The following is a 26110-nucleotide window of genomic DNA, read 5'->3' on the forward strand; positions in this document are numbered from 1 at the left end:
AGCTGTTATATGGCCAGTGCTCACTTTACTTAGGTACTATATGAAAGAGATCAAAACTTGAAATGACTTCACAAAGATCACCAATGTAAAAGATGTACCTTGCATGGGTATGAAAGGTAAAAAATGTGTTTTATCCTTGTGGGTGTGATTACTGCTATTAAATGAAGTCTGTGTCCTGAGGGGGTAAGTTTTTTAGGTTGCCTGGTTTCAGGCTGTTCCATTTCTGGGTCATGCAATGCCCAGCAAAAATCTGAGAGAACATGCTAAGCCTTGTTCCTCTGCCGCCAGTTTGAATCATTTGAGGATTATCTACCTAGTTGGTGAATTAAAGCTCCTTTTCTTCCCTGATATTTAATCACTTTGAAGTCAAAAAACTTCATGAGGTAGTCTAACAGGGAAAAATCACATAAGTTAGTATTGTTAGGGACTCTACCAAGTCCCAGGGCCAGGAAATGGGGAAATATTTAAAATTTAGATACTAGTGCATTTGAATTATCCATGCTAATTCTGATAATATGCTATGTAAAATACACACACAGACCCTACCTAATTTGTTGTTTTACTATGGGAAATCTGTTATACAGATGTAGTATATCTGAACCCTACATTTCACTTCTTTTTAAATCAGAGATTCAATGTACTGTGAGTACTGCCTAATTTCTGTATCTTCAACATCCATATGATTTTAATGTTAACAGTCCCAACTGGAAGAACATTAACTTATGAAAATAAATCATTCTGGGGGAAGGTTTAAAATCTGAACAATAAGATAGGCACATTTATTTCATATGAGTCATACTATGAACCTAAAATGCAAAGCAAAAGATTGACGTGCACTTCATATTTCAAGTCCTTGTAACAGAGAAGAAAACTCATTACAAAACTTAGATATGACACATCACCATCATTAAAGATAAAGTTGATTAGACAATGGTTTCCATGTACATTTGACTATCTAGCCTTAAAGAGTAAAGCAGAATAAACTGCAGATATCTCAGGTCCTTATATTAAACTGTTTCAGTAACAGGACTCAAAGAACAGGTATCTTTCCTATCGTTAACAACAGTACTGCAGTGCTAACAGTGCAGTTTAATATTGGTGATAAAAACCAGAGAGCGATTTATCCTGACGGTTTAAAAAATTAATTATAAAATGCAAAATTCAGTAACTTCAGGAAGAATTAAACATGTAAGAATTTGAGACCCATTTCTGTTTCAGAGAGAAATATTCAACAGGAAAATGTATTTCTAATTTTGAATTTCTGGCCCAAATTTGCCACACACTCAAAACAAATTACCTATACCTCATCCAGCTATAACAAAAACTGACGGCATTCCAAGAGCAAATCTATTTGTCTAGCACGCCCAGTGAAGCAGAACAAGGCAGAGGACAATGGTGCAAGCAGGAGAGGGGGAGGCTCCAGGCTGTGCTGCGACCTAGGCCCAAAAGCTGCAGATACACAAAGAGTAAAGGTCAGCACAGAATCTTCCACTTATACTCTGCTTCATAAACCATCTGTTTAGGTTTGGGGCTTTTTTATTCTTTAAGTTTACCACTCCATACTTCATAGGAAAGATTTTTTAAAGTACACATAAAAAGATATTAAAAAGTAATAAAATTCAGACATTCAGGTGAGGTACCTAGATTTATATTTAGGAGATGACTTTCTCAAGGTGCTGCTTGACAAAGTACGTATTGATATTTAACTCTAAAAGAAGGCATAACACATTAACATAATCTGCTATAAATATCAGCCCAACCAGTCTTAAATTTTTTTGACTCCATGACTAAGTGTTAATTACAGAAATGGCTACCCTACCTAGAATGCCACTCCACAGCCCTGTATTAACTGTACTAGACCAAAGACTCATACCAAAAACCAAAAGAAGAAGAAAAAGAAAAGGCAACCATTTACACTTACTAAGAAAAAGCAAACATTTACTTCAAATTGCAGTATAAGCTTTTCAATCACAAAAAGAAAGAAAAGAACAGTAATCTGACAGTGGTCACATCCTGTGCAAAAAAACTTGAGATAACAAAAATGGTAACACAAGGTAGCTGAGCTGCTTACACTGCAGGAAAAGGAAATACAGTAGCTGAAATATGGCACTCCTGGGAATCAACTTCTAAACCAAACAGAATGCCTTTGAAATGATTAAATTTATTTGTGTATTAGTAAGAAAGCCCCACCACCATAAATAGTACAATATTTAAAAATTAAAAAAAAAATCATATTTATCTAGGATAGATTGTGTATTTGAACTGTTAGACCTCTTTAAGTGCAGAAGGTGGTTCAGGTTTTGCCTGTTTTTTAAATTAAATAACTGCCCATACACTTTACGAAGTTCCACTCAATCGCAAAAGCCAATTTAAATCAAGGAATATGTTATCAAAGTTGCATAATTTCATTTGCGACTGTCAGCAGATTAAAGTCTCAAATCAAGTCTTCAACACTCATTTTTAGTCAATAAAAAGTTCAAAAGTTCTCAAATCTTCATTATCCTCTTGAACTTGCCCTTCTAAATGATCCTCAGACTGCAATTCCTAGTTTGCAAATAAAAGAATGCAATATGCATCATACTTCAAGAAAAGACGACGATGTCGAGCTAACAGGCTTCTGGATCTTCTCCCTGCTTCTTTCAACCTTCTTGATAATTTCTGCCACTATGCACACTGACGAGGTGAGACCCAGAAGAAACAGCAAATCTGCAAGAGAAAGTAAGTTGGGTTTTACAATTCTCTAAACTTACAGTTGCAGAGCTTAATAACTTATGTTTTTCTAGCATTTTACCACAGCTTTTAAAATACATTATTTCTCAACCATTCCACAGAGTAGCCACAATCGGCCTCAGTTTAAAAATAAGGGAAGTAGGGGCTTCCCTGGTGGTGCAGTGGTTGAGAGTCCGCCTGCCGAGGCAGGGGATACGGGTTCGTGCCCCGGTCTGCGAAGATTCCACATGCCGCGGAATGGCTGGGCCCATGAGCCATGGCCGCTGAGCCTGCGCGTCCAGAGCCTGTGCTCCTCAATGGGAGAGGCCACAACAGTGAGAGGCCCACATACCGCAAAAAATAAATAAATAAATAAATAAATAAGGGAAGTAAGGCTCAAAGGTACTAAATGACTTATCTAAGGTCACACAGCTAGGACAGGCAGCAGCCAGAGAACTAGACCTCAAGTCCTGACTGCTTCCCCTGAACCATAACCGAGAACCACAACCTTTAACAGCAACACAAGAGGAGTTTTCTATTTAATAGATCACACAGCCTTTTTTAAAGGCTCTTCAAGCAGTGGTGACTAATTTGATTTTTTAAATGTCTATCTGAAGATTACTTAGAAATCTGCATCTTATTCCACTTGAAAGTCACTGTTTAAAGACCATATCTTTACAATGGTATCCACACTATCTCGTTCTTATTTACTGCTTCAAACAACTGCACTGGTCTCCTTAAAACTCCATTTTTTTTTAAAGAGGAAGGAATATGAATATGAAATTAAAATCTTGAAATTAAACTAGTTCAACTCTAAGGTACACTTTAACTTACAGCAAAAAATACAGTGATTCGTAAATATCCAAATTACCTTTAAAAACCCAAGAATTAGAACTAGCATTATCGTAAAATGCGTCCGTTCTCACACTTACATAAGAAGATGAACTTTTAAATGTACTGTATGGTGATGCATTTAATGCACAGGCTGTGAAAGAATAATGACTGTCTTCACATCAGCTTAATAAAACTCTCTGCTATTAGGGCTGTTATTTCATAAAATAAGAATGTGCAAATTAGCAAATAAGAATAGGAAAATATTAGTTTAACAATCAAAATGGTAATTTTAAAGAAGAGCCATTTGGTTTTCAGTGAGCTTAAGTCTAGTTTCTTCTTCATACAAGATTAAAAACAATTACTCTGTAACACGTTTTGATTTGCTATCTTTCAGAATCACCAAATATGATTTTGACAAGTGACAACCTTTAAAAAATTAACAAGAAAAAGGTTACAAAAAAAGTTTAAAACCTAGAGTTGGGAGAGTGACTCCCCTAAACATTTCCAAATGAGAAAACAGAGCACACACATTTTTCAAAGCAAGCCACTTATTTCACTTTTTAAAAGAAAATTTTTCTTAGAACAAATGCATTAGAAAATACAGCTCATTTATAATATGTAAAGATAACATTTCCTTTACCCAGTATACTTAGGCTCTCGGTCTGAAAAACTTTCTGAAGTGGAGGAAAGTAAATAACTAGTAACTGTCCCATGATGGATCCAAGAACTGCGTAGCAAAACATTTTATTACTGCAGAGTCCAATCTCAAACACAGATTTCGTCTGTTGGGAGAGCAGAGTTCAGTTATTACTCCTTGGTCACAGAAACAACTTCTTTATTATTACACCCACCTCCAATTTTTAGTAAGCTGGACTGAATTCTACAATAGTAGTACCATGAAATCTCTAAAGTTTAACTATTATTTTGGAATAATATAGATGGAATAGGGTAAATTTTAAAGCAGCTTCTCTTCATCAGGGGCTTTAAGAGTGATGCTATTAAAAACATAAAGATCACAGAAAATTCTTTTAGTCCTCCAAAGCATAAGAAACTTTATTTGTATATGATAATGTTGCTAAATCATTTCTATCATTCATTGAGGTACATAGTCTAAAAACCTTTCTCGAAGAATGGACTTAGTTACGTGTGTAGTGAAAAAGTAAAAATGCCTTTCATAAAACAAAAACCAAATACTAAAGCATCTTCAAAAATTAGTCTAAATTAATGACAATTCACTGTACTTGGGAAGTTCTAGCATGGTGAATGGTAATAGATATAGTTAAGGATTTATATGGTGCTCTTAAATTGAAATGAATAGTCAGCCTCAAATGTAGCTAGTTTCTAAGAACAACATGCTCTGAAAAAGTACCATGAGGTTCTAGCCCATTATTTTCTAACAAAGCACTTCAATCAAGAGAAGGCAATCCAGGGCTTCCCTGGTGGCACAGTGGTTAAGAATCCTCCTGCCAATGCAGGGGACATGGGTTCAAGCCCTGGTCTAGGAGGTTCCCACATGCCGTGGAGCAACTAGGCCCATGCGCCACAACTACTGAGCCTGCGCTCCAGAGCCCGCAAGCCACAACTACTGAGCCCGCATGCCTAGAGCCTATGCTTCGCAATGGGAGAAGCCACCGCGGTGAGGAGCCCGTGCACCACAACGGAGAGTAGCCCTCACTCGCCACAACTAGAGAAAGCCCACGCGCAGCAACAGGGACCCAACTCAGCCAAGGATAAATAAATAAATTAATTAATTTTCAAAAAAAAAAAAGAGAGAGAAGGCAATCCACCTAAAGATAAAGCATGGGAAGAAAAGAAAATTTTAAATGTCCTAAGCTTTGACACACTGATGGAAATAATGAGAAAAAGTTAATATGCACAAAGCTGTTCCTGGACTTCTAACAATGCTTGCTTCTATAATGAGGCGAATACCATCTTAGCACAAGCCATGAGCTTTGTCCTATCCTCAGATAATGTTAACTTGAACCTATCATATAGCTACAGATAATAAGAAAATGAAAAGAAGATAAATCAGGTGATGACACCTGTGATTTACTTTTATCTCCTAGCCAAAGTTAAGGCTTATCTCCCCAAATGCCCCATCCCTCTTAGGACACATTTTGGAGGCACATGTTTGTAGGAAGGCTATATCCGGGGCTATAACCATGGCTACAAAAGCAAGCAAAGCTAAAAACCCTGCCTACTTACAATTAGAGAGTACCTTACCCAATTGAATTAGTCAGTTAAGATCACCTAAGCCTACCTGGGATCTGGAACTTAGTGCATTGAACATGTCAAAAAACACAAAGCATGTGAAGGTCATTGTTGTATCCCGAGGTGTTATCACATTGTCTCGCAGCTGTCGAGAGGAAAAAAGATTTTCAGCTGGCTGAATTTAATGAACAAATACTACATGCTTTTAAAGGGTTAATATTTTCTTCCTCTCAGAATGAAATAGCTTTAGTTTAAGATATAAAACATATAAGCAACCTAAATTTCCCATATACCATTTAAATAAGTCACCTAATGAATAGCTGTAGTCTACATAAAGTAGAAAGTCTTTTCCCAAACCATAAACTGGATACTAAAAGAACTTTTTTGATGACATGAAAGTAGCTATATTAAAGACTCAGATTTTCTACCTTCTTCCCAAGTTTTCATGTTAATTTTATTGTATCTGATATTTCTCTGCAGATTTAAATAACTCTAATATATAAATCAGTAATTCTATTAACCCATAAATACTGAAATCAAACTATTTTTACATGTTTTTATTCTATTTTTGAAAGAGCTCTCCTAACTTCCAGCCTTCTGCTTAATACACAAAAATAACCGAGTCCTATTGTACAGAATGAATATTAATAAAGCAGCTTATCCAGTGAGTATACCTCTCGCCAGAAGACAAACAAAGTCCCACAAACAATGATTATTGAGGAAACAAGTATTTTAAGTATCAGGTTTTTGGTCAAAATGCTGTCCTTCCAGTTGCGTGGAGGTTTACGAATGACATCTTTATCCACTGGTTCTACTCCAAGGCTTCAAAACAAACAGAAAAGTGAATTAAAGTTTTAAGTAAGATTTGGATTTATTACTTTCACAACTTCATTGACCTCAATTATCCCGGAAACTAAATGTCTTCTTTTGGAAACAAAATGTTGAATCATGAAGAAAACCTTGGCTATGATCACTTGAAAATAACCAAAGATTTTATCACTTTCCTTTTTTGTTTATTTGGCACAGTTTGGGAGGCGACTGATAATCAAATTCAAAAAACTGCCCTATTTCATTTACATATAGCTTTACTTATTCCAAATATGGCCTGAAATATATGACCTACCAACTGGACTTTGAACTATCTTTCATGCAAGGAAGTTTCAACTAGGATAATCTGTTGTAACGGTCACTGACATGTATCACTCTGTGTTGGGAAAGCAACATCTAGGGCCCCATTATTATAAAAGAAGATACTTAGATGCTTAGGTCCTTCAATACTTTCCCAAAGTCTCTAAGACTGACAACAGAACCTTGGTAATAGCACTAAAGCCAGAGAATTCTCCATTACAACCTATTCTAAGAAACAAAAAGCTTACTTCGAGGACAGGGACTGCAACTGTTCCCTCCCCTGTTCTCAACTTAAGGCTGGGCATCTAACAGCCTAAAAGCTCAGATCATAATGCATGAATGAGCACTCCAAGAGAATAAATGATATGCTCACATCACACAATTTATAACAAACACGATGCTGCAGAGATTTCCAACGCTATCCGTGATGAAGTCTTAGAGCTTAATTATCAGGATAGCATGCCATCCTTGTCTAATTTACATGAGAAAACTCTCACCTCTGAGCTGGAGGTCCGTCCATAATAATATTGATCCACAAAATCTGCATGGCATTGAGAGGATTGGGAAAGTTCATTAATGTAGCCAGTGAGATTAAAGTTAATGCTGCTATACTCCTATCAAAAGAAAGAGTCATTTTAAAAAATGTGTCAGCATAGTATAATTCTTGCTAATTTTATGAAATCACTTTCTTAGCATTTAAAACTCTCATGTTACTACTGTTCTTTTAAAGGAAGCCCATATTTCCACGTAACCTACTGCTTCATTAGTGTGAACATTTTGAAGCTAAGAGTTAACCCTTATGATCCATAGCATTTTAATAAAGGACTTTCAAATAGAGGAAGATTTTTTTTTTAATTGAGTTCAGATAACAGTTAACAGTTTCAGTGATATTTTCGTAACTGTTTTTGGACTACAGAAAAGCCCTTCTACTTTCAGAAAAAGATACCAAGAAGAAACATTAAAATTTGACACCCGTTTCTTAGTTATTTCAGGAGCTATTAAATAAGCCACAAAGGTTTATATATTTTGATGATGATACAGACAAATAATTATCACATTTAGAACCTCTTTATCATGCCATTTTTAGATTTAGGACAGAATTCAATTTTCACACTGGAAAACTTTTACATATGGACAACCCTCAGAAATAGAGCCCAAAAGCTTGTAGGCATTCTGCTTGAATTCTACTTTGCAAATAATTTATCTGTAAGATCCATAAGTTTGTCACAACTTCTTACAAACTTACGTGCTCAGCTGGAATCTAACAAAATTTTTAATGTTATTATAAATCCCTTTACCCTCCTCAATTGCAGACCTGAAAGTTAAAAATAAAATTAGGTGAGAAAATATTATCACAGAAAAATAAGGATATATCAATACTGTGGAACTAATTTTGAAAACAAATTTCCAACTGATAAAACACATACATCAATAAGAGAATCTATTATTTTCTTCACATAATTAAAACTAGAAAAAAAAAAAGGAAACACTACTGTGGCAAGGAATTGAAGCCTGGCCTGCTACACTCTACCGGAACTAATTTCATAACAGTAATTTTTATTCTTAAAAAGACATTTCAACATTAAAATCACATCTTGTGTTTCTACATGAGACAATAATACACATTTATAATACTAAAATAATGATCTTCTTTACCCCTCCAAGTTTATTTTTCTTCAAGATACAAGAGGCATGCATGGTAAGGGGTTAATTTAATGTAGGTCAGAAATTAAAAGGCAATGAGACATATAAAACTTATAGAATTTAAGCCATCTGTTGCTCCTACACACAATCAGATATATGTTGTACCAGAATTATAAAAAGAATATGGTTTACAAAGATCCATGTAAATTCTCTCATTCATTTTGCTCAACCTAGGAAAATATGTTTTATAAACATATTGCCCTATCTTCCAAGATTTTTATACAATTCTAAGAATGGAAATTAAATATCTTATATCTTTTTAAGAGCCTAGCAATTCTGGGTCCTGAGGGCCCACATGCTCTACTTGAGGCCATAATGGGTTAATGAGGCACACAGGGCATCGCTGAACTAAGACTTAGATCACTCAAGAGGTGATTATCAAGTGACCTCCACCTGAACACTGTGAAACAACCAGCAGGTATTGCAGAATCGTAAAGCAATTAGAAACTGTGGATGAAACAAATTTATTCAAATGATAAATTGCGTCATTAGTAACATGAACAATTCCTGACATAAGGAAACAGATATGGATGGGATCTTTATTTATAATACTTACTGTAAGGCCAGGCACATGCTTATTCCTGTGAGCCTGAATTTAACTAGAATAAAGGCCACATGAAGGTTCACTGCTGTATCACAACACTAGTGGCCAGGAAATGTGACATTTGGCTGGTACTCAGTAATATTTCTTAAATGAATAGTCCTGCCATTTATTATGTCCATTCCATACAAATAATTTTCCCCCAAACTACACACTAGTACACAAAATAAGATAATTAATCTAGTAAAAAAGTTTAGTTTATCCAATGTCTAAAACCGCTAAACTCTTTTCTATGAATGGGGTGCAAGGAAGGACGGGAGGAGACTCTCTGATGTGCATTCATTGAAGGAAAACTTACATGATGGTTTGGAAATCATCATCCACCAGGATCATGTCTGCTGCCTCTTTGCAAACATCTGTGCCAGTCTGACCCATTGCAACTCCAATGTCTGCAGCCTTCAGAGCGACTGCATCATTTACTCCATCTCCTGTCATGGCCACAACCGACCCGTTCTTCTGCAGAGACTGGGGGCGGGAGGGGAGAAGCGGGAGGGAGGAGTTCTGATTAAAATGTTGCTTCCACACAGATAAGGGGATAAACAAATCCTCTCTCTTTTTCTTTCCCACATAATTAAAGACTGGAAATAAAACAGACAGTCACTTTTTCAATAAACTTCAATAAATATATGGAGGTCTGAAGATAAAGCTTAGAGAAAGCTGCCATTAATATTTCCATGTGTGAAAATTCTATGTGTAGAGCCTGATGAAGAGTCAACTACACAGCTGTTCTCAGGGCAATTTTGTCTCCCAGGGGACATCTGGCAATGTCTGGAGACATTTCTGATTGTCATGACTTCAGGGACGCTACTGGCATCTAAAGGATAGGAGCCAGGGATGCTGCTAAACTTACAACACACAGGACAGCCCCTCACAATGAAGAATTATCCAGCCCACAGTGTCACAGTGCCAAGGCCGAGAAACTGTGACCTCAGTACAACGGAGCACTACTGTGATTAATAAGTCCATGAACTGATGGTACCATGTCAGCTGCTTTGTATATATTTGACTAATATAAACAATCATAGCCCTTTAAACATTGTTCACACTCTCAAAACATTTTTTTCTTGCTGTGTTTATTCAGCTTCTCAGTAATTATTCCTATTCACACTGGGATGATTTGGCTATCGCCTCCTGTCAGAACATATTTCTACATTATTCAAATGTTTAAAGAAGGCTGTATTTGCAGATATTTCCTTAAAGTTTTCTTCTACATCTTCCTTTGCAAACTAAATTCTCTATTAATGTTTCCATCTCAGGCTTTAAAAAACCACCTGTTTTGCTTCACAATACTTCTGACTTTAATGCTCTATCAATATTCCCAGTAGTAATGCAAACATGATGAAAGACAAGCAGTAGCATTTTGGATACAGAGATAAAACAGTGTGATTCTTAGACACCCACCTTAATAATTTTCATCTTGTGCCTTGGACTAGCTCTGTAAAATACCGCAACCTGTTAAAACACGGGATACACTAAAAATCTTCAACATTAAGAAATATCAGAATAACCTATGCACTTATAACTAAGAATATTTTTTAAATTATCAATTTAAACTGTCTGTATTTTGCCACAGAGATCAAACTTAAGAATATGCCATACATTTGTTAGGACACTCATTTGACAGGGTCATTTCAAATTTTTAGGTACTATAAGAAATGCACAATCTAAACAATTTACCCAGTTTATCCCATTATATTTAAGCTCTGAAGAGAAAACAGCCTTATTCTTGAAACGTTCAGAGACAGACAAAGGAAAAACTCTCCTGCATCGGTTTCCTCGACACTGACACAACTAAAATGGCCTTTTCCCTTTGTCCTGTCTTCAGGAGGTTTAAAGAACAGCTGCTTCTCAATGTCCCTCGAGCCTTTTTTTGTTGTTAAGCACTATGGAGTGTCTGCTCATGCTCTTCTACTCAGCTTAATTCATTAGGCTCTCTGTCTTCCACTGTGTCTCCACCTGCTTATACCATCTTCTCTCTCCAAAGAATGTATTTAATCCCTTTTCCTGATCCCACCTCCTGGTCTCCTGAAACCCTCCCACTGTGCCCCAGTCATCGACAAATGCCCTGGCCCTCCACTCTTACCCACACTGCTCTAACCTCATTTATCCACAAGACAGGGACTGTTCCCACAGTCCTCTCCAATAGCACCACCAGGAGAGCACAGAGGGGGCAGGTGCCCTCCATTCCCTTCTTCAGTCACAAATCCTCGGTTCTGAACATCACAGAAGACTGTACTTCACTGCCTGTGGCCAGTCACTGCTCCCGAGGCCACCCTCCATGTTCCACAGGAATTTCTAACCACTGCCTCCCATCCGTCTTTCCAACACCCCCGAGCCAGGTGACCTTAATACCCACGTAACCCACCGTTCTCTTTCCTGCTCTCCTAGAGGACAGGTTACAATACATGCTTCCAATTTATCCCCTTCCCCGGCCTCACTCTCAGCTGACAACCTTGTTTTCTACTTCAAAGAAAAGAGAGTCCGGAGAAAACGTCCACAACTCCCACCATCCAACAGCTGTATCCAGACAGTATCCCCTCCTTCTCTCCTTTTACTACAAATGAACAACATGAATATGTTTCTAGTGCAGGTCAAATATCCCACCTTCTTACCAATCAGAAATTCTCCCCCCCTTGTATCAAAATTTTTCCCTTGCTGCTGCACCTTTACCATCATTATACAAACATGTTGTTATTCCTTCCATTTAAAGAAAAACAAAACCAAAAACTTCCCTCCCTAGCTCAGCTGCTACCCTCCTTTCCCCTTCTCTTTATAAGCGAAACTCCTCTAGGGAGCTGCCTGTACTGCCGTCTCCCATCTCTCTCTTCCACTCTCTCCTGAATCCCTCCTGATTAGGCTGCTACCCCCACCCCTGCCCTGACACCCCTCACCAAGAGCACCAAAGACTCCCCGCATTGCTGACACCAGTGCCACTTCTCCCCTGACTTACCCCCGCACATAGCCGACCGCTCCCTCCTCCCGAGGCGCCCTCTCCTCCCGGCCTCAGGACCACCCTACACTCTCCTGCTCCCGTCCTGCCTCTCCAGCTGCTCCTCTTGTGCAGGTTCCCCCAGGCCTCCCTGAAGTCTACACGCTGGAGGTTCTAGAACTCAGTTCTTGGGCTCTTTATAATATAAGAGGTCTCTCCCTAGGGGATCTCACCCCACCTTAGAAATCTGGCTTTTATTTATATGCCTTTTTGTCTCTTCTGAAACCCAGATTGATAAAAATAACCCACCTACCTACTCCACATTCGCTCTTGGACATCCCATCTCAGACGTCAACATGCCAAACAGAACCTCTGTTACTTCCCCAAACACATGCTCCCTCACATCCTCTGCCAATGGCAAGTGCACTCTTGCAATGGCTCAGGCTCTAAATCTGGGGAGCCACCTTGATTCCTCCTCTTCTCCCACATGCCACACGCAGTTAGGCCCCATCCTCAAGTATATCCACACTTCAACCTCCTTACTCAAACATCGAAACCCACTGCCAACACACTGGGTTAAAAACACAAGTCAAACCACACTGTCCTCTGCTGAAAACCCTCCAAAAACCTCCCATCCCTCTCAGGACAAGCAAATGGTGCCCAAGTCTTTTACCGTCCACCAAACCCCACAGGAAGTGCATGCTCCCAGGTTAGTCTTCTCCCCCCACCGCACTACACTGGCCGCCTCATAGTTCCTGAAACATGCCAAGCGCACTTCCCTTGAGGCCTCTGCCCTTGTGTTCCCTCGGATATTACACAGCCGCCCCTTTCATCACACAGGACCTTCTCAGCGATGCCTTTCCTAGGCATGCTGCCTAAAGATCACATCCTCTCTGTTCCCTGCTTTTGTCAGTGCTCTCCCCTCCTGCTCCCATACGACAGTGACTGTATTGTGTGCTTATCTTAAACCAGTATATTCCCCCCTTTTTAGCTGGAGAAAGACATAAAGATGAAAAGAGTATTAACAGAGGAATTTTCAGTTACCCCCAAGTTTAGTCCCAGCTCTGTGATAAAATGATACAGTTCAATTTTTAGACACTTCTGTGGGTTTTTTTAATACCTAATTTCTTCAAGCCATAATTTGTGTCACTAAATTTCAATATTTTTACTCAACCAAAAAGAATGACCTGCTAATCCTGGTGCTTTAAGGAGAACTTTTACTCTGTGCAATGCTATACTCCACATGAGTCTTATCTCAGACTATAAGCTCCATGAGGCAGAGATTTTGGCCCAGTACGTCCAGTGCTCTAGAAACACATGTAAGATGAATGAATAAATGACTGAATCTTAGGACCATCATAAAGACTATTCCCAGGTTCTCTCCCAATTTTAAAAAAGGTCTAAAAGAGGATTATTTTCTTAGGTAAAAAAATTCAGTTGACCTGTGCTATCACGTTACTGACTACACTTAGTTCCTCTAGGTACCATGAATCACATAACTCATATGTGGAAAGCATTCATTCTTCCTTTAAAATGGTTCAAAATCCATTTGGAAACTCTTTATCGTGTCTTTAAAAAGTACTAAACATACAGATGGTCAAAAGGCACATGAAAAGATGCTCAACATTGCTAATTATTAGAGAAATGCAAATCAAAACTACAATGAGGCATCACCTCACACCAGTCAGGATGGCCATCACTAGGAACTCTACAAATAATAAACGCCAGAGAGGGTGTGGAGAGAAAGGAACCCTCCTACACTGTTGGGGGGAATGTAAATTGGTGTAGCCACTATGGAGAACAGTATGGAGATTCCTTTAAAAACTAAAAACAGAGCTACCATATGATCCTGTAATCCCACTCCTGGGCACATATCCAGAGAAAACTGTAATTCGAAAAGATATATGTACCCTAACGTTCACTGCAGCACTATTCATAATAGCCAAGGCATGGAAGCAATCTAAACGTCCAGACAAATGAATGGATAAAGAAGATGTGGTATATATATATAATGGAACATTATCAACCATAAGAAAGAATGAAATCATGCCATTTGCAGCCACATGGATGGACCTAGAGACTTTCGTACTAAGTGAAGTCAGGCAGAGGAAGACAAATACCACATGATATTGCTTATATGTGGAATCTAAAAAACAAACAAAAAAACCCATCAAAGTGATACAAATGAACTTATATACAAAAGAACTTATATACAAAACAGAAATAGACCCACTGACATAAAAACCAAACTTATGGTTACCAAAGGGGAAAGAGGGAGAGGGTAAATTAGGAGTTTGGGATTAACAAATACACACTACTACATATAAAACAGATAAGCAACAAGGACCTACTATATATTGATAACACAGGTAACTATACTCAATATTTTGTAATAACCTATAAGGGAAAATAATCTGAAAAAAAAAGATATATAGGAACTTCTCTGGTGGTCCAGTGGTTAAGAATCCACCTTCCAATGCAGGGGACGCAGGTTCGATCCCTGGTCAGGGAACTAAGATCCCACATGCCGCGGGGCAACTAAGCCCACATGCTGCAACTACAGAGCCCACGCGCTCTGGAGCCCATGCGCTACAACTAGAGAGAAGCCCGCACACTGCAACAAAGAGCCCACGCGCCGCAACGAAAGATCCCATGGGCTGCAACTGAGACCTGACACAGCCAAAAATAAATTAATTAATTAAAAAGTGTTCACTTAAAAAAAAAAAAGATATATATGTATGTATAAGTGAATCACTTTGCTATACACCTGAAACAAACACAACATTGTAAATCAACTACACTTCAATTTAAAAAAATTTTTTAATAAAATAAAAAGGACTAAGCTGCATACATATTTTAAATGTACTAGTTACCTTCTAAGTGAAAATTCTACATTACTGCAGAAATTAATCATGTAGCACACAGCACTGAGCAAAGACTGTGGATTTTACAGAATATTTTACAAGAGCATCTAGCAAAGCCTGTGGATTTTACAGAATTTTTAAATAAAAGGCTAATTACTAATTACAAATACTCAGGTTGTACAGAGTAAAATTTTGCCTTTGTTCCACTACAAATCATTCAAACCACTGCAAATCACTCCTTTACAGCCAATGCAGCTTATCACTGACAATGGCAATAATAATAACAAACCAACTGTTGGGCTGAAAACATACTTCTTTTGTATAGTAACAAACTACTTTGGCATGCATCCAGTATACCTATTACTTGATATAAATTTCAGCATTTCAAAGCTTTGATGGCAACTCAAAAATAAAAGCAGTTTCTTTGAGACTAAGCAGATCTCAATTCAAAGCTGGCGAATCATGTGGAATATAATATTGCTCGGAGTAAAAATTCTCCTTAGAGCATCAGGACTAGCAGGTCAATCTTTTTGGTTGAGAAAAAATACTGAAATTTAGTGACACAAAATGATGGCCTGAAGAAATAAGGTATTAAAAAAACACACACACACACACAGAGAAGTGACTAAAAACTGAATTATATCATTTTATCACAGAGCTAGGATTAAACTTGGGGTAACTGAAATTCCTCTATTAATGATCTTCTCACCTTTTTGTCTGTTTCTCTACCTAAAAGGGGGGGGAATATACTGATTTAAGATAAGCACACAATATAATCACTGTAGAATGGGAGCAAGAGGGGAGAAGACAGAATGAGGACAACAGGATGGTGAAAGGACAACGGGAAAGAAGTAGAACTGCGTCAGCAAAGAGAGTTCAGGGAGTATTACGGAGGGAAAGGGAGAAAGGCTGTGTACTTTCAGAAGGAACCTGCAAGAGGATTTTTCTCTTCTCATGGGTCCATCTTTTCAGTGTCATATTTGTGGTCAACACTCACAGTTCTTTTGATCAACATTAACAGAAAGTAAGTTATGAAGAGAAGAAAGTAGGTAAATATGAAAAGGAGAGGCTAATAGAAAAAAATTATTCCTGGCATTAAAATAACCTCCCAAAGGTCCCCAAATCTTCCAGAACAGATTAAAAGATACCTGATGCACTGCAATAAGTACTGACAACATACCAAAAATTAAACAGCACACAAATTGGGATTTTATTATAGGGACTTGGTTAACAGGTTTGGTAAAAACAAAAATGGAGGCAGTGCTATAAAAAACAAACAAGAAAAGAGAATGTCCATTTTTATCAACAGGAAATGCAGAACACACTCAAGAAATCATAAACAAAAAACACTGAGAATTCCCAGATGCACTTTATAAATAATTAGGCAAAATTCAGTTTCCATACTACTTTCTAACTGGGTCTAGGTCAAAAGGACAGAGAAATGTTAAGGGATTTGGAATGTGTGACAGAATTATGGAAACAGGAAAGCCAAAAAACGTTTTAATGAGGAACAGAATTCATTAATATGATTTTTAATACATGCGGGAAAACCTCAGTGAGCTGGCAATTTAGAAGTTTTGTTTTGTTCTAACACTAATAAAAGAAAAACTTTTCAAAATGATCTGAAGTAAAAGCATAAGACCAAGATTTAAGAGTTACATGAACACAAGATAAAAATGGGAAAAAAGACAAAGTAGGGGTTGGGGGACTAAAAGGACCTAAAGGAAAGAAAAGACTTGGGTTTTCAAAAGACAGGATAAACCCGAAAAAAGCCCTGGTATTTATGGAATTCCTCCACAGAGCAGGATGACGCCAAGCAATTCAATGAGCTTTTCTCTTTGAAAAGCATCAGAGCATCTGCCATTATTGATGCACAAAAACTCTTATTTGAAAATGACCAATGATGTAATTTGTCCAGGCTGATGATGCAATTTGTAACTTACTTCTTCCTTCCCTAACTGCCTTTACATTGGTTTTCAGAGTTCATTAGCATTTTTATCAGAGAGCCAGAGGGTGAACTGAAGAAAGCAAATAAAATGAAATTTCAAATCTGTCCAATGTCACTACTTGTTAGCATCTCTGGGAAAAGGTTTGGAAGAAAAGGTTGAACAAAGGTTAATGGGAAAATGTTTAATTAACTGCAGATTTCACATATACTTACTGAATGTACATTCTGTCTCAATATCCCCAGGGAACTTAACACAGGATTTATTCTTTCAGAAATAAATGTCAGGAAGAAACTATCAGGATAGGACACACACACACACACACACACACACATAGATACACAGAGTCCTGTTCAAATATGGAAAAACCTACCCCAAAATCTAAAACAAATCAGACACCCACACTGCTCCCAGATGCTCTGAAAAGGCATTTCAATGAAAAAAAAAAAGGACAGTCTTTTCAACAAAAGGTACTGGAACAACTGAACACCCATACATAAAACAAATGAACCTTAACCCACTTCTCACACATAGACAAAAATAATTCAAAATGGATCACAGATGTTAGTGTAAAACCTAAAAGTATGAGACTAAAAAAAAAAAAAAAAAGGAAAAAAATCTTTGTGACCTTGGGTTAGGCAAAGAGTCCTTAGATAACATCAAAAGCATGATCCATAAAAGAAAATGATAAACTGGACTTCACCAAAATTTAAAACTTCTGTTCTTTAAAAAACAATGTCAATAGAATAAAAAAAATAAAACCAGACTGGGAAAAAATATTTTCCAATCAAATATCTGATGAAGAACTTTTATCCATAATATATAAGTAACTATCAAAATTCAAAAATAAAACATTTTTTAAAAATAGGCAGGGTAGACTGTTCACTAAAGAAAATATATGAATGGCAAATAAGCACATGAAAAGGATACACAAAATCAATAGTTGTGAGGGAACTGCAAATTAAAACCACAATAAGATACCATGATACACCTATTAGAATGAGAGTGGGGAAACTGACAATGCCATGTGCTGGTGAGGATATGAGCAATTAGACCTTTCAAACATTGCTGGTGGGAATGCAAAACAATAAAACCACCCTGTAAAACAATTTGGCACTTTCTTACAAAGCTAAACATACAGAACCATATGACTCAGCAATTACTCTTAGGTATTTATCTAAGAGAAATGAATATTTATTTTCATATAAAACCTGTATACAAATGTTTAGAGTAGATGTAATCATAATCAGCAATAACTGAAAATAGTCCAAATGCCTTTAAACTAGTGCATAGGTAACACAAAACCAATACAGTGGAATCCTACTCAGCAATTAAATTAATGCATTATGCTAAGTCAAAAAAGCAGATTCAAAGCCCTCATACTATATGCCTCCATTTTTAGAGCATTCTAGAAAAGGCAAAACTATAGGGACAGAAAACAAATCGATGGTTGCCAAACAGTGGAAAAAGAGGGAGGAGCTGACCACAACAAGAGGATTTGGGGTGGGAGGAACCTGTACCCGATTGTGTGATGGTTACAAAGACCACACACATTTGTCAAAACTTAGGGCTGTACATTAAAAAGGAAGAAGTTTACTGTTTGCAAATGATATCTCAATTTTTTAAAAAGCATTATACATGCATTCAATTAAAATAGAACACAAGGGTAAGAAGTATGAAGTGATGGTCTCTCTCCACTCTGTACTTTATAAATACAAAACACCACTGTTAATTTCCACAGTACCTTCCTCAGAGGAAACTTGGCTCTTGCTAAAGTACTGATATTCCTAACAATCACATCATAAATACTCTCAATGATAAGACTGATTTCAATGATAAGATTTCATCTCATGATTTGGACCAACGAATCTGGTGGTCATGTCCCAACTGTTTTCAAATGTTTCAAACAGCTTCATTAACACAGCAGCAGAAGTTGTCTAACACCTAGAATAAGGCCTTTCAGTCTGAAAGGCTCTGGTTTAGGCCTACCTTTGGCACCATCTGTGAGAGCTGCTGGACATCCATCGCATCTATTTCTTCTCCTGAGACTGACTGGGAGGTTTTGGAATATAATCCCAGACGACTAGCTGAAGTGAAATGGGAAAGAAAACATAATTAACCAAATTGGTTTTGCTTGATAGGCTAGTCAACATAATGCTCACTTAATATGATTTGTTATCAACTCACTTTCTCTTTAAGTATAAAATGTCTTTATATGAAGGGATCACAAGACAGACAAACAGAACTGAATTAGTAAATACTGTGGCGTTTTCTGTTTGACTACTTTATTTTTGTTTAAATTTAAGAATAAAGAGTTTTCACAATTTAACCCACCACACCTAAGAACTGAAACAAGGCCAAGCAGGCTCTGCTTGGGAGCTCAATTTTAATGAAGATCATAGTGCATTTTAAATAAAGTAAACAAAGCCAGGCAAAATGGTGGCTCATCTGTGGTGTCATGCAGTTGTATGTAAATGAAAATAAATGTTGAGAAGTTTCTCTAGGAACAATCTTCCCAACAATATTATGTTTCCAGTGACATATTTTTCTTAGATCACATAAAGTGTGAAATTCCTGTCTCAGTCTCTTTCCATATTAATAAGATAAGAATTAATGAACTTTAGCAAATTTTAAATTTATCAGTATGAATTATAGTTTACAGGTTCTGGGAGATTAACTTCCATGTCCATTTTATTTCCTTATACTTGTTAAGTAATCTTAAACAGCATTCAAACAACATAGGAATATATGTATTAGACAACAGAAATACAGACACAAGTTACTTTCTTTCAAATTAGGTACAAAGTCTGCTTTTAAAAAATTATACTCAAGTTGAAAGAAAAAACTAAATTTCGTATTTTCTTTCACATTCATGATCTAGCGCTTTTATCTGTCAGCATAGTGGACTATGAGGTTAAAAATAATCAACTATTCTTTTGTAAATAAAATAATGTGATTTCACAATGCTTTAGTTATTTTCAACTAATAGTATTATTTTTTTTAACTAAAATAAAATTTTGCCCACAATTTTAGAGTATGAGCAAACAAAAGCGTCAATTTTAACTGTATAACTCAGTATTATGTAAACACACTTCATGTCAAATGATTCACAAAACTATGCACTGCAGTAATTTAAGAAAAACTATGGAAAACAAAGGAAGCAGCCTAGTTATACCGATTGCAATTGCAGTCTCCTGTGAGTCTCCAGTAATCATTTTTATTGACACTCCCGAGGCAATGAGTGTTGTAACAGCTTCTTTCACACCAGTTCTAGGAGGATCAATGATTCCCACCAAGCCAAGGAACGTCAGTTCTCCCAATTCAGGACCAGAAGCCAAAGCAAGAACTTGGGAAATAATAATAAAATCCGAAAAAGAAAATGTGAATCACAAAATCATTAGAATTTACTTCACAAAAGCTGGAGACCATAACACTTCTCAGATAAATGACTTAAGATGACAATGTCATTGTGGTAATTACAAAAACTCTAAAAATCAAAATTATTACATGCAAAGATATTCTAGTTTAATGGTTCTTAATATGGGGTTGCTTTAACTTATTAAAAATTAAAAAGAATAAGACTAAAGAACTGTTAAGCAGAGAAGGCAAGTGAGGAGCAAATAAGAAATGTTTTCACATAGCAAACATGCAGCTCCTTTCAGCAGAAACTACTGACTCTTAAGAAAAATACAATTAATTATTTGGAAAACTATAGGTTTGTTGAGCTTTTTAAAAAAAAATTTTTTTTAATAGATTTGTTTTATTTATTTTTTGGCTGCGTTGGGTCTTCCGTGGCTGTGCACAGGCTTTCTCTAGTTGCCGAGGGCTTCTCACTGCGGTGGCTTCTCTTGCTACGGAACACAGGCTCCAGGCGCACGGGCTTCAGTAGTTGTGGCGCACGGGCTTAGCTGCTCCGCGGCATGTGGGATCTTCCCAGACCAGGGCTCGAACCTGTGTCCCCTGCATTGGCAGGCAGATTCTTCACCATTGTACCACCAGGGAAGCCCCAGTTTGTTGAGCTTTAAAGTCAATTTTAAACAGACACCTTTGAAGGTGGCTTCTCCTAATGTATCTTCATCTTTCCATCTTATAGTCCTCCAGAACAATTCAATAGCTTGAAGAGAAGGCTATATTAATTATACACAACATGTAATAATTTTGTACACAACGAATCCTGGGAGGTAAAGTTAATTTGTAAAGTGATTGTAAAACCACTAATACCAAAAATCGTTTATATTCTTTCACTCTTTCTATAACATTAATAGGATTTTCTTATTTGTTACTTTGGTTCTCTTAAAACTATATAAATAATACCACCATACCATCATCTATAGTTAGTTTCCTGTCGCCCTCGGGAACTTAAGATATAGCACAAAATACCGTTCATTTCCAAATACCATTTAGCTTTTTCTCAGAATTCTGGAACCTCTGGTAGCTACCTTATGAGCCAGAGGGATGTGTCTCCATCTGGGATATTATAAGACTGAACAACTTACCAAAGAAAACACACCAAAAAAAGCACACAAACTAAACATATGTATCTCACAGGGAAACTGAAAAGTCCCAGAGAGATCACAGGAAGTATCCATTCTTATTCAAACAGAAGGTATGAAGGATGAGATACATTTGGAAAACCATGGTTAGAGGCAAATGACTTCTATTTTTCCAGTGTACGAGTCATACCTAACTATTTACGTAGATGTGAGCCCCAAACGCTTTCACTCTGGAGAGAATGAGCCACTTGACAGTCCCTGTGTTGGAACAGAGGCAGATGGCAACAGAAGGGGGGCACTGAGTATCAATCTGTGTGTCAGCAAATCCTAAGAAAGGGACACCAGCTCCTGGCACTCTCAGTGAAGGGGTGGTATTAGCCCAGAGGTCAGTATCCTGTATTTATTTGTTTGCTTCTTTAGCACAAATGAAGATCTATTGTTACTGTTTGGGACAAAGGTATGTAGACCTTTTCTGAGTGGAGGGTCCCCAACTTCCTCCTTTATATTTAAAACATAAAAACGAAACGTACTCTAATTTTAAAATTAACGACATGTATTTTAAGAAACTTAAGTTTTATAAACTATAAAATAAGTTCATATCAAGTTAAACTTAAAATCTTTATTCATTTATTCTTTACTCTTCATTACGGTAACTTCAGCGGGAGGAGGAAAATGGAGCATAAGCAGAGAAGAGGAAAAGATGTGAAGCAAGGGACAAATGCCCAGAATGTTTCCCAAAGCCCTGTGAAACAAAGATGTTCTCCTCCACCAAGTCTTGTCTATTTCACAATGTTACGACACCAAACCACACATACACAAAGCTCCACAATCTTTCAGATGAAGAGAATTAGTCAAAAAAAAAAAAGTGTGAAACCTCTGTTACAAAAATTAAGGAAAACAGGGAGCACATACCAGACCTTTAAGACTCTCTAAATGCAAGCCAACTTTGAAACCCTTTTGCTGTGAGCTGCTAAGAATAACAAAACACTGCCCTCAAATGAAGCCACAAGAATACCTTTCTAAACCTATCTTATTATAAGAGCAGAAGTCCTGTAAATTATACTTGTTTCCTGCTCCCAGGAACTGTGGTGCCCATTTTGTAAATAACAATAAAATTAAGGAAGCCAACTCTTCCAATCTCCTTGAGAAAGACTACATAAGTGCGTGTGTGTGTGTGTGTGTGTGTGGTGTGTGTGTGTGTGTGGTGTGTGTGTGTGGTGTGTGTGTGTGTGTGTGTGGTGTGTGTGTGTGTGGTGTGTGTGTGTGTGTGTGTGTGTGTGTGTGTGTTCCCCACAAGCCAGAAGGTAAACACCAGGTACGGCCCCAAGCCCTGCTCTCCAACCCTATATACACACGATGTCCCTAGAAGAAGCAGCCGATGTGTGTGTGGCACAGCAGATCCCCTTTCCCTGTCACTGTCCAGTCAGCAGCATTTCACAAGGCAGAGTCTGGGCACCTCTTTCCTCTCTGGTGATCGGCAAGGGAAGGAGTCAGCAGATGAGGAACAAGTAAGTAACCACCTCAGTTTAAAGAATTAGAGGCTTAAGTCTTTAAATATTTAGGAAAGTATTTTAGATTAACAAACAAGAGCCAGTGATAACATAAGGAAGGAGTAACACCACCTTACTTCTATCTATCACCCTTCTCACAAGATAAACTTGTCAAAAATAAAATTTCTATCACCTGCTCAGAGACCACGGCAGGTCTGTAAGAACTAGAGATTTCATATTTTGCTACGTTCCCAACTTTTTATGTTTTGGGAACATAGAAACAATTAGCCAACTAAAACCTAACACTTCAGAAATGGCAGGCTTCTACGAACCCTGGAATAGAGCTGTGCAGCTCAGATGTGAAGCATGAATTCATCTGCAATTAAAAGAAGGCATTACCTCTCCACCTAGGGGACTGTGCTGAAATGGCCTTACCTCTGAGCCCTGCAGAGCCCATCTGGGCCTTCTCTTGTTGGTACAGATCTCTCTGCTGCTGGGTGAGTGTCAAGGTCTGCCCTTTGCTGTGATATGTAGTACAATACTTAATCACCTGTTCATAAGCACCCTTCATAAAACAAATCTCTGGTCTGTCCTAAGAAGAAAAAACACAGCAAATAAATTCAAGTTAATTTCAATTTGTATGTATCTGCCATTGCAATCAAAAACAAGTGGCATGCATTCCCATAATCCCCAGGGAAGTTACTCAAGCCTAAGGCTTTGAACAGCACTTGAACTCTGAAGATTAAAAGCTCACATGGGGGCTTCCCTGGTGGCGCAGTGGTTGAGAGTCCGCCTGCCGATGCAGGGGACGCGGGTTCGTGCCCCGGTCTGGGAAGATCCCACATGCCGCGGAGCGGCTGGGCCCGTGAGCCATGGCTACTGGGCCTGCGCGTCCAGAGCCTGTGCTCCGCAACGGGAGAGGCCACAGCAGTGAGAAGCCCACGTAATACAAAAAAAAAAAAAAAAAAAGCTCACATGGGAGTTTTCTGCATCCTCTTTAGAACACAGCATCTACTCCACACCTTCAGCCCCACACTGAAGGCAAGGCTACACTCAGCTCCGCACTAGGCACTCTGAGCTCACGATGTAACAGGAAAGGGAAAAAGATCTAACGTCAGCCCACAAGCAATGGTTTAGGCTTTCTACTACTGCTATTATATGTATACACGTGACCCCATTTAATTCTCACAACCACCTTGCAATTATGGGTATTATCAGACTTTTTATTTTTTACCCTAGTAAAGTAATAAACAAAAACTTACAATGAAAACCCACAGTCCCCTGCCCAAAACCTCCTCACCTCCAGTCCTACTCCACAGAGGCAAACCAATTTTATTTTATTTCTTTATAAATTTATTTATTTTTTATTTATTTTTTTTTTGGTTGGGTTGGGTCTTCGTTGCTGCACATGTGCTTTCTCTAGTTGTGGCGAGCGGGGGCTACTCTTCGCTGCGGTGCGCGTGCTTCTCATTGCGGTGGCTTCTCTTGTTGCGGAGCACGGGCTCTAGGCGCGTGGGCTTCAGTAGTTGTGGTACGCGGGCTCAGTAGTTGTGGCACACGGGCTTAGCTGCTCCACAGCATGTGGGATCTCCCCAGACCGGGGCTTGAACCGTGTCCCCTGCATTGGCAGGCGGATTCTTAACCACTGTGTCACCAGGGAAGCCCTTAATTATGTTTTTATTGCTACTTGTTCACTTACCAATTTTATACTCTGTCTACTGTGACCGTCTGGCCACCCCCACTATCTATTCCTTCTCCTCACTGTTATAATACATGCAGAGCAAAACTCACCGGTATTCTGCTCACTTTCTAACTCCTCACTGCTGAGCCAAGTGGCTACCAGAGCAGTTCACAAACGTCCCAGCTCTCCTTGCAGGCACACGGTAGAAATGTATTTCCCTGCACCTCTTACCACTTTGAAGTCAGATGTGATTTGCTTTGGCCAATAAACATGAGCAGTACTTGTGTCACTTCCAAATGGCAATTTAGGAACCAGTGCATAACGTGGTCCTCCTCTGCCTTGGTACGACAGTGTGAGCTCACGTTGAGAGGAGCGTCCATCTCTGTGGTCCCCAAGTGAGCAGTAACCAGATGTTACGGGGAAACAGGGAGCAGAAAGGTACGATGTTGTTTCCATGGCCCACAGAAGCCCAATATATTTCTTCCTGTTCAAGTTTTATCTTTCATAAAGTTAATAACTGTCTCTTTTTTTAGTTGCTTAGTTTTCTTTACACCTATTACTCATTATTCCCAAGCTCCTCCATGTCATATAAAGCCCTTCTCAATGTATTTTTCACATGATCCAATAAGTAGGTAAGCCATTACTCCCATATTATGACTGAGACCTCCCTCCTCAGGCTGTGCTCTCTCTTCCTTTTCCAGTGTGAGCTGGCTCATTTCCAGACTTGCTGCATGACTGGCATCCAGGAGCTTCCCTCCACCCTTCTGCTGGTTAGAACTCACGAGGTTCTAATTCTCCCTGTTCCTTGATTTATACTCTTACCTTGGAATAACACATCCATCAGTATCTAAGAAAAGCTGTGTGGGCTATACACTTTGAGACTTGTGTGGAAACATTTTTATTTTACCCCCACATATGTAAGCTCAGCTGGGAAGAGATCGCCTCTCAGTTGAAGGCTCTCCTGCATCATCTTCCAGCCCCCAGTGTGCAGAGCCGCATTTGGAAAGTCCTAAACTTTGGTGTAGGACCTCCTCCCCCTTGCCTTTCCTCCCACCCCACAACCTCTGGAAGCTTTTAGAATGCTAAGTGCCCTCCTGGGCCTTGGTGTGTTTATTCTCTCACCCCCACCCCTCTTTAACATACACATTGTGCCGAGCAGCTGGTGGGCAATTTTATTCTAGAAGCTGAAGTTCTTCCTCTAGAAAATTTCCTGATGTTATTTGCTAAAATCTTCCCATTTTCTGTCACCACTATTAGGTGGATATTGGATCTCCTACATCAATTTTCTGATTTTTACACCTTACCTTTTATATTGTCCACCTCTTTGACTTTTCTACTTTCTGATAGATTCCTTGACTTTATTTGAAAAACATTCTATTTAAAGTATCTTGTCATTTTTTGCAGTCTTTGGAAATTTTCTTCAGCATCCAGCACTATCTTTGTTTCTCTGAGACCCTTTTCTCTGTTGGCTTGGTCTGTGTCTTTCATACTGAAGACTTTCCCCAAGTATCTCGCAATCC

At 38.3% G+C, this 26110-nt stretch overlaps 1 protein-coding gene across 1 annotated transcript in view; it reads right to left on the bottom strand.

The window, feature by feature from the left end:
* Positions 1 to 1921: 1921 nt before the first annotated feature.
* ATP2C1 (ATPase secretory pathway Ca2+ transporting 1) overlaps positions 1922 to 26110 on the bottom strand; it is a gene marked incomplete at its 5' end in the record, with an annotated part of 118711 nt that continues 94522 nt past the window's right edge. Inside the window, 11 exons of the mRNA XM_079704183.1 lie at positions 1922 to 2706; positions 4184 to 4325; positions 5804 to 5899; positions 6429 to 6576; positions 7380 to 7496; positions 8129 to 8197; positions 9486 to 9652; positions 10589 to 10639; positions 18916 to 19013; positions 20102 to 20272; positions 23345 to 23501. Coding sequence (XP_079560309.1) covers positions 2576 to 2706; positions 4184 to 4325; positions 5804 to 5899; positions 6429 to 6576; positions 7380 to 7496; positions 8129 to 8197; positions 9486 to 9652; positions 10589 to 10639; positions 18916 to 19013; positions 20102 to 20272; positions 23345 to 23501 — 1347 coding nt within the window. The 3' untranslated portion in view covers positions 1922 to 2575. The remainder of the gene's footprint in view (positions 2707 to 4183; positions 4326 to 5803; positions 5900 to 6428; positions 6577 to 7379; positions 7497 to 8128; positions 8198 to 9485; positions 9653 to 10588; positions 10640 to 18915; positions 19014 to 20101; positions 20273 to 23344; positions 23502 to 26110) is intronic.

Source organism: Hyperoodon ampullatus (assembly GCF_949752795.1).
Source record: "Hyperoodon ampullatus genome assembly, chromosome: 5".
Lineage (NCBI taxonomy): Eukaryota > Metazoa > Chordata > Mammalia > Artiodactyla > Ziphiidae > Hyperoodon > Hyperoodon ampullatus.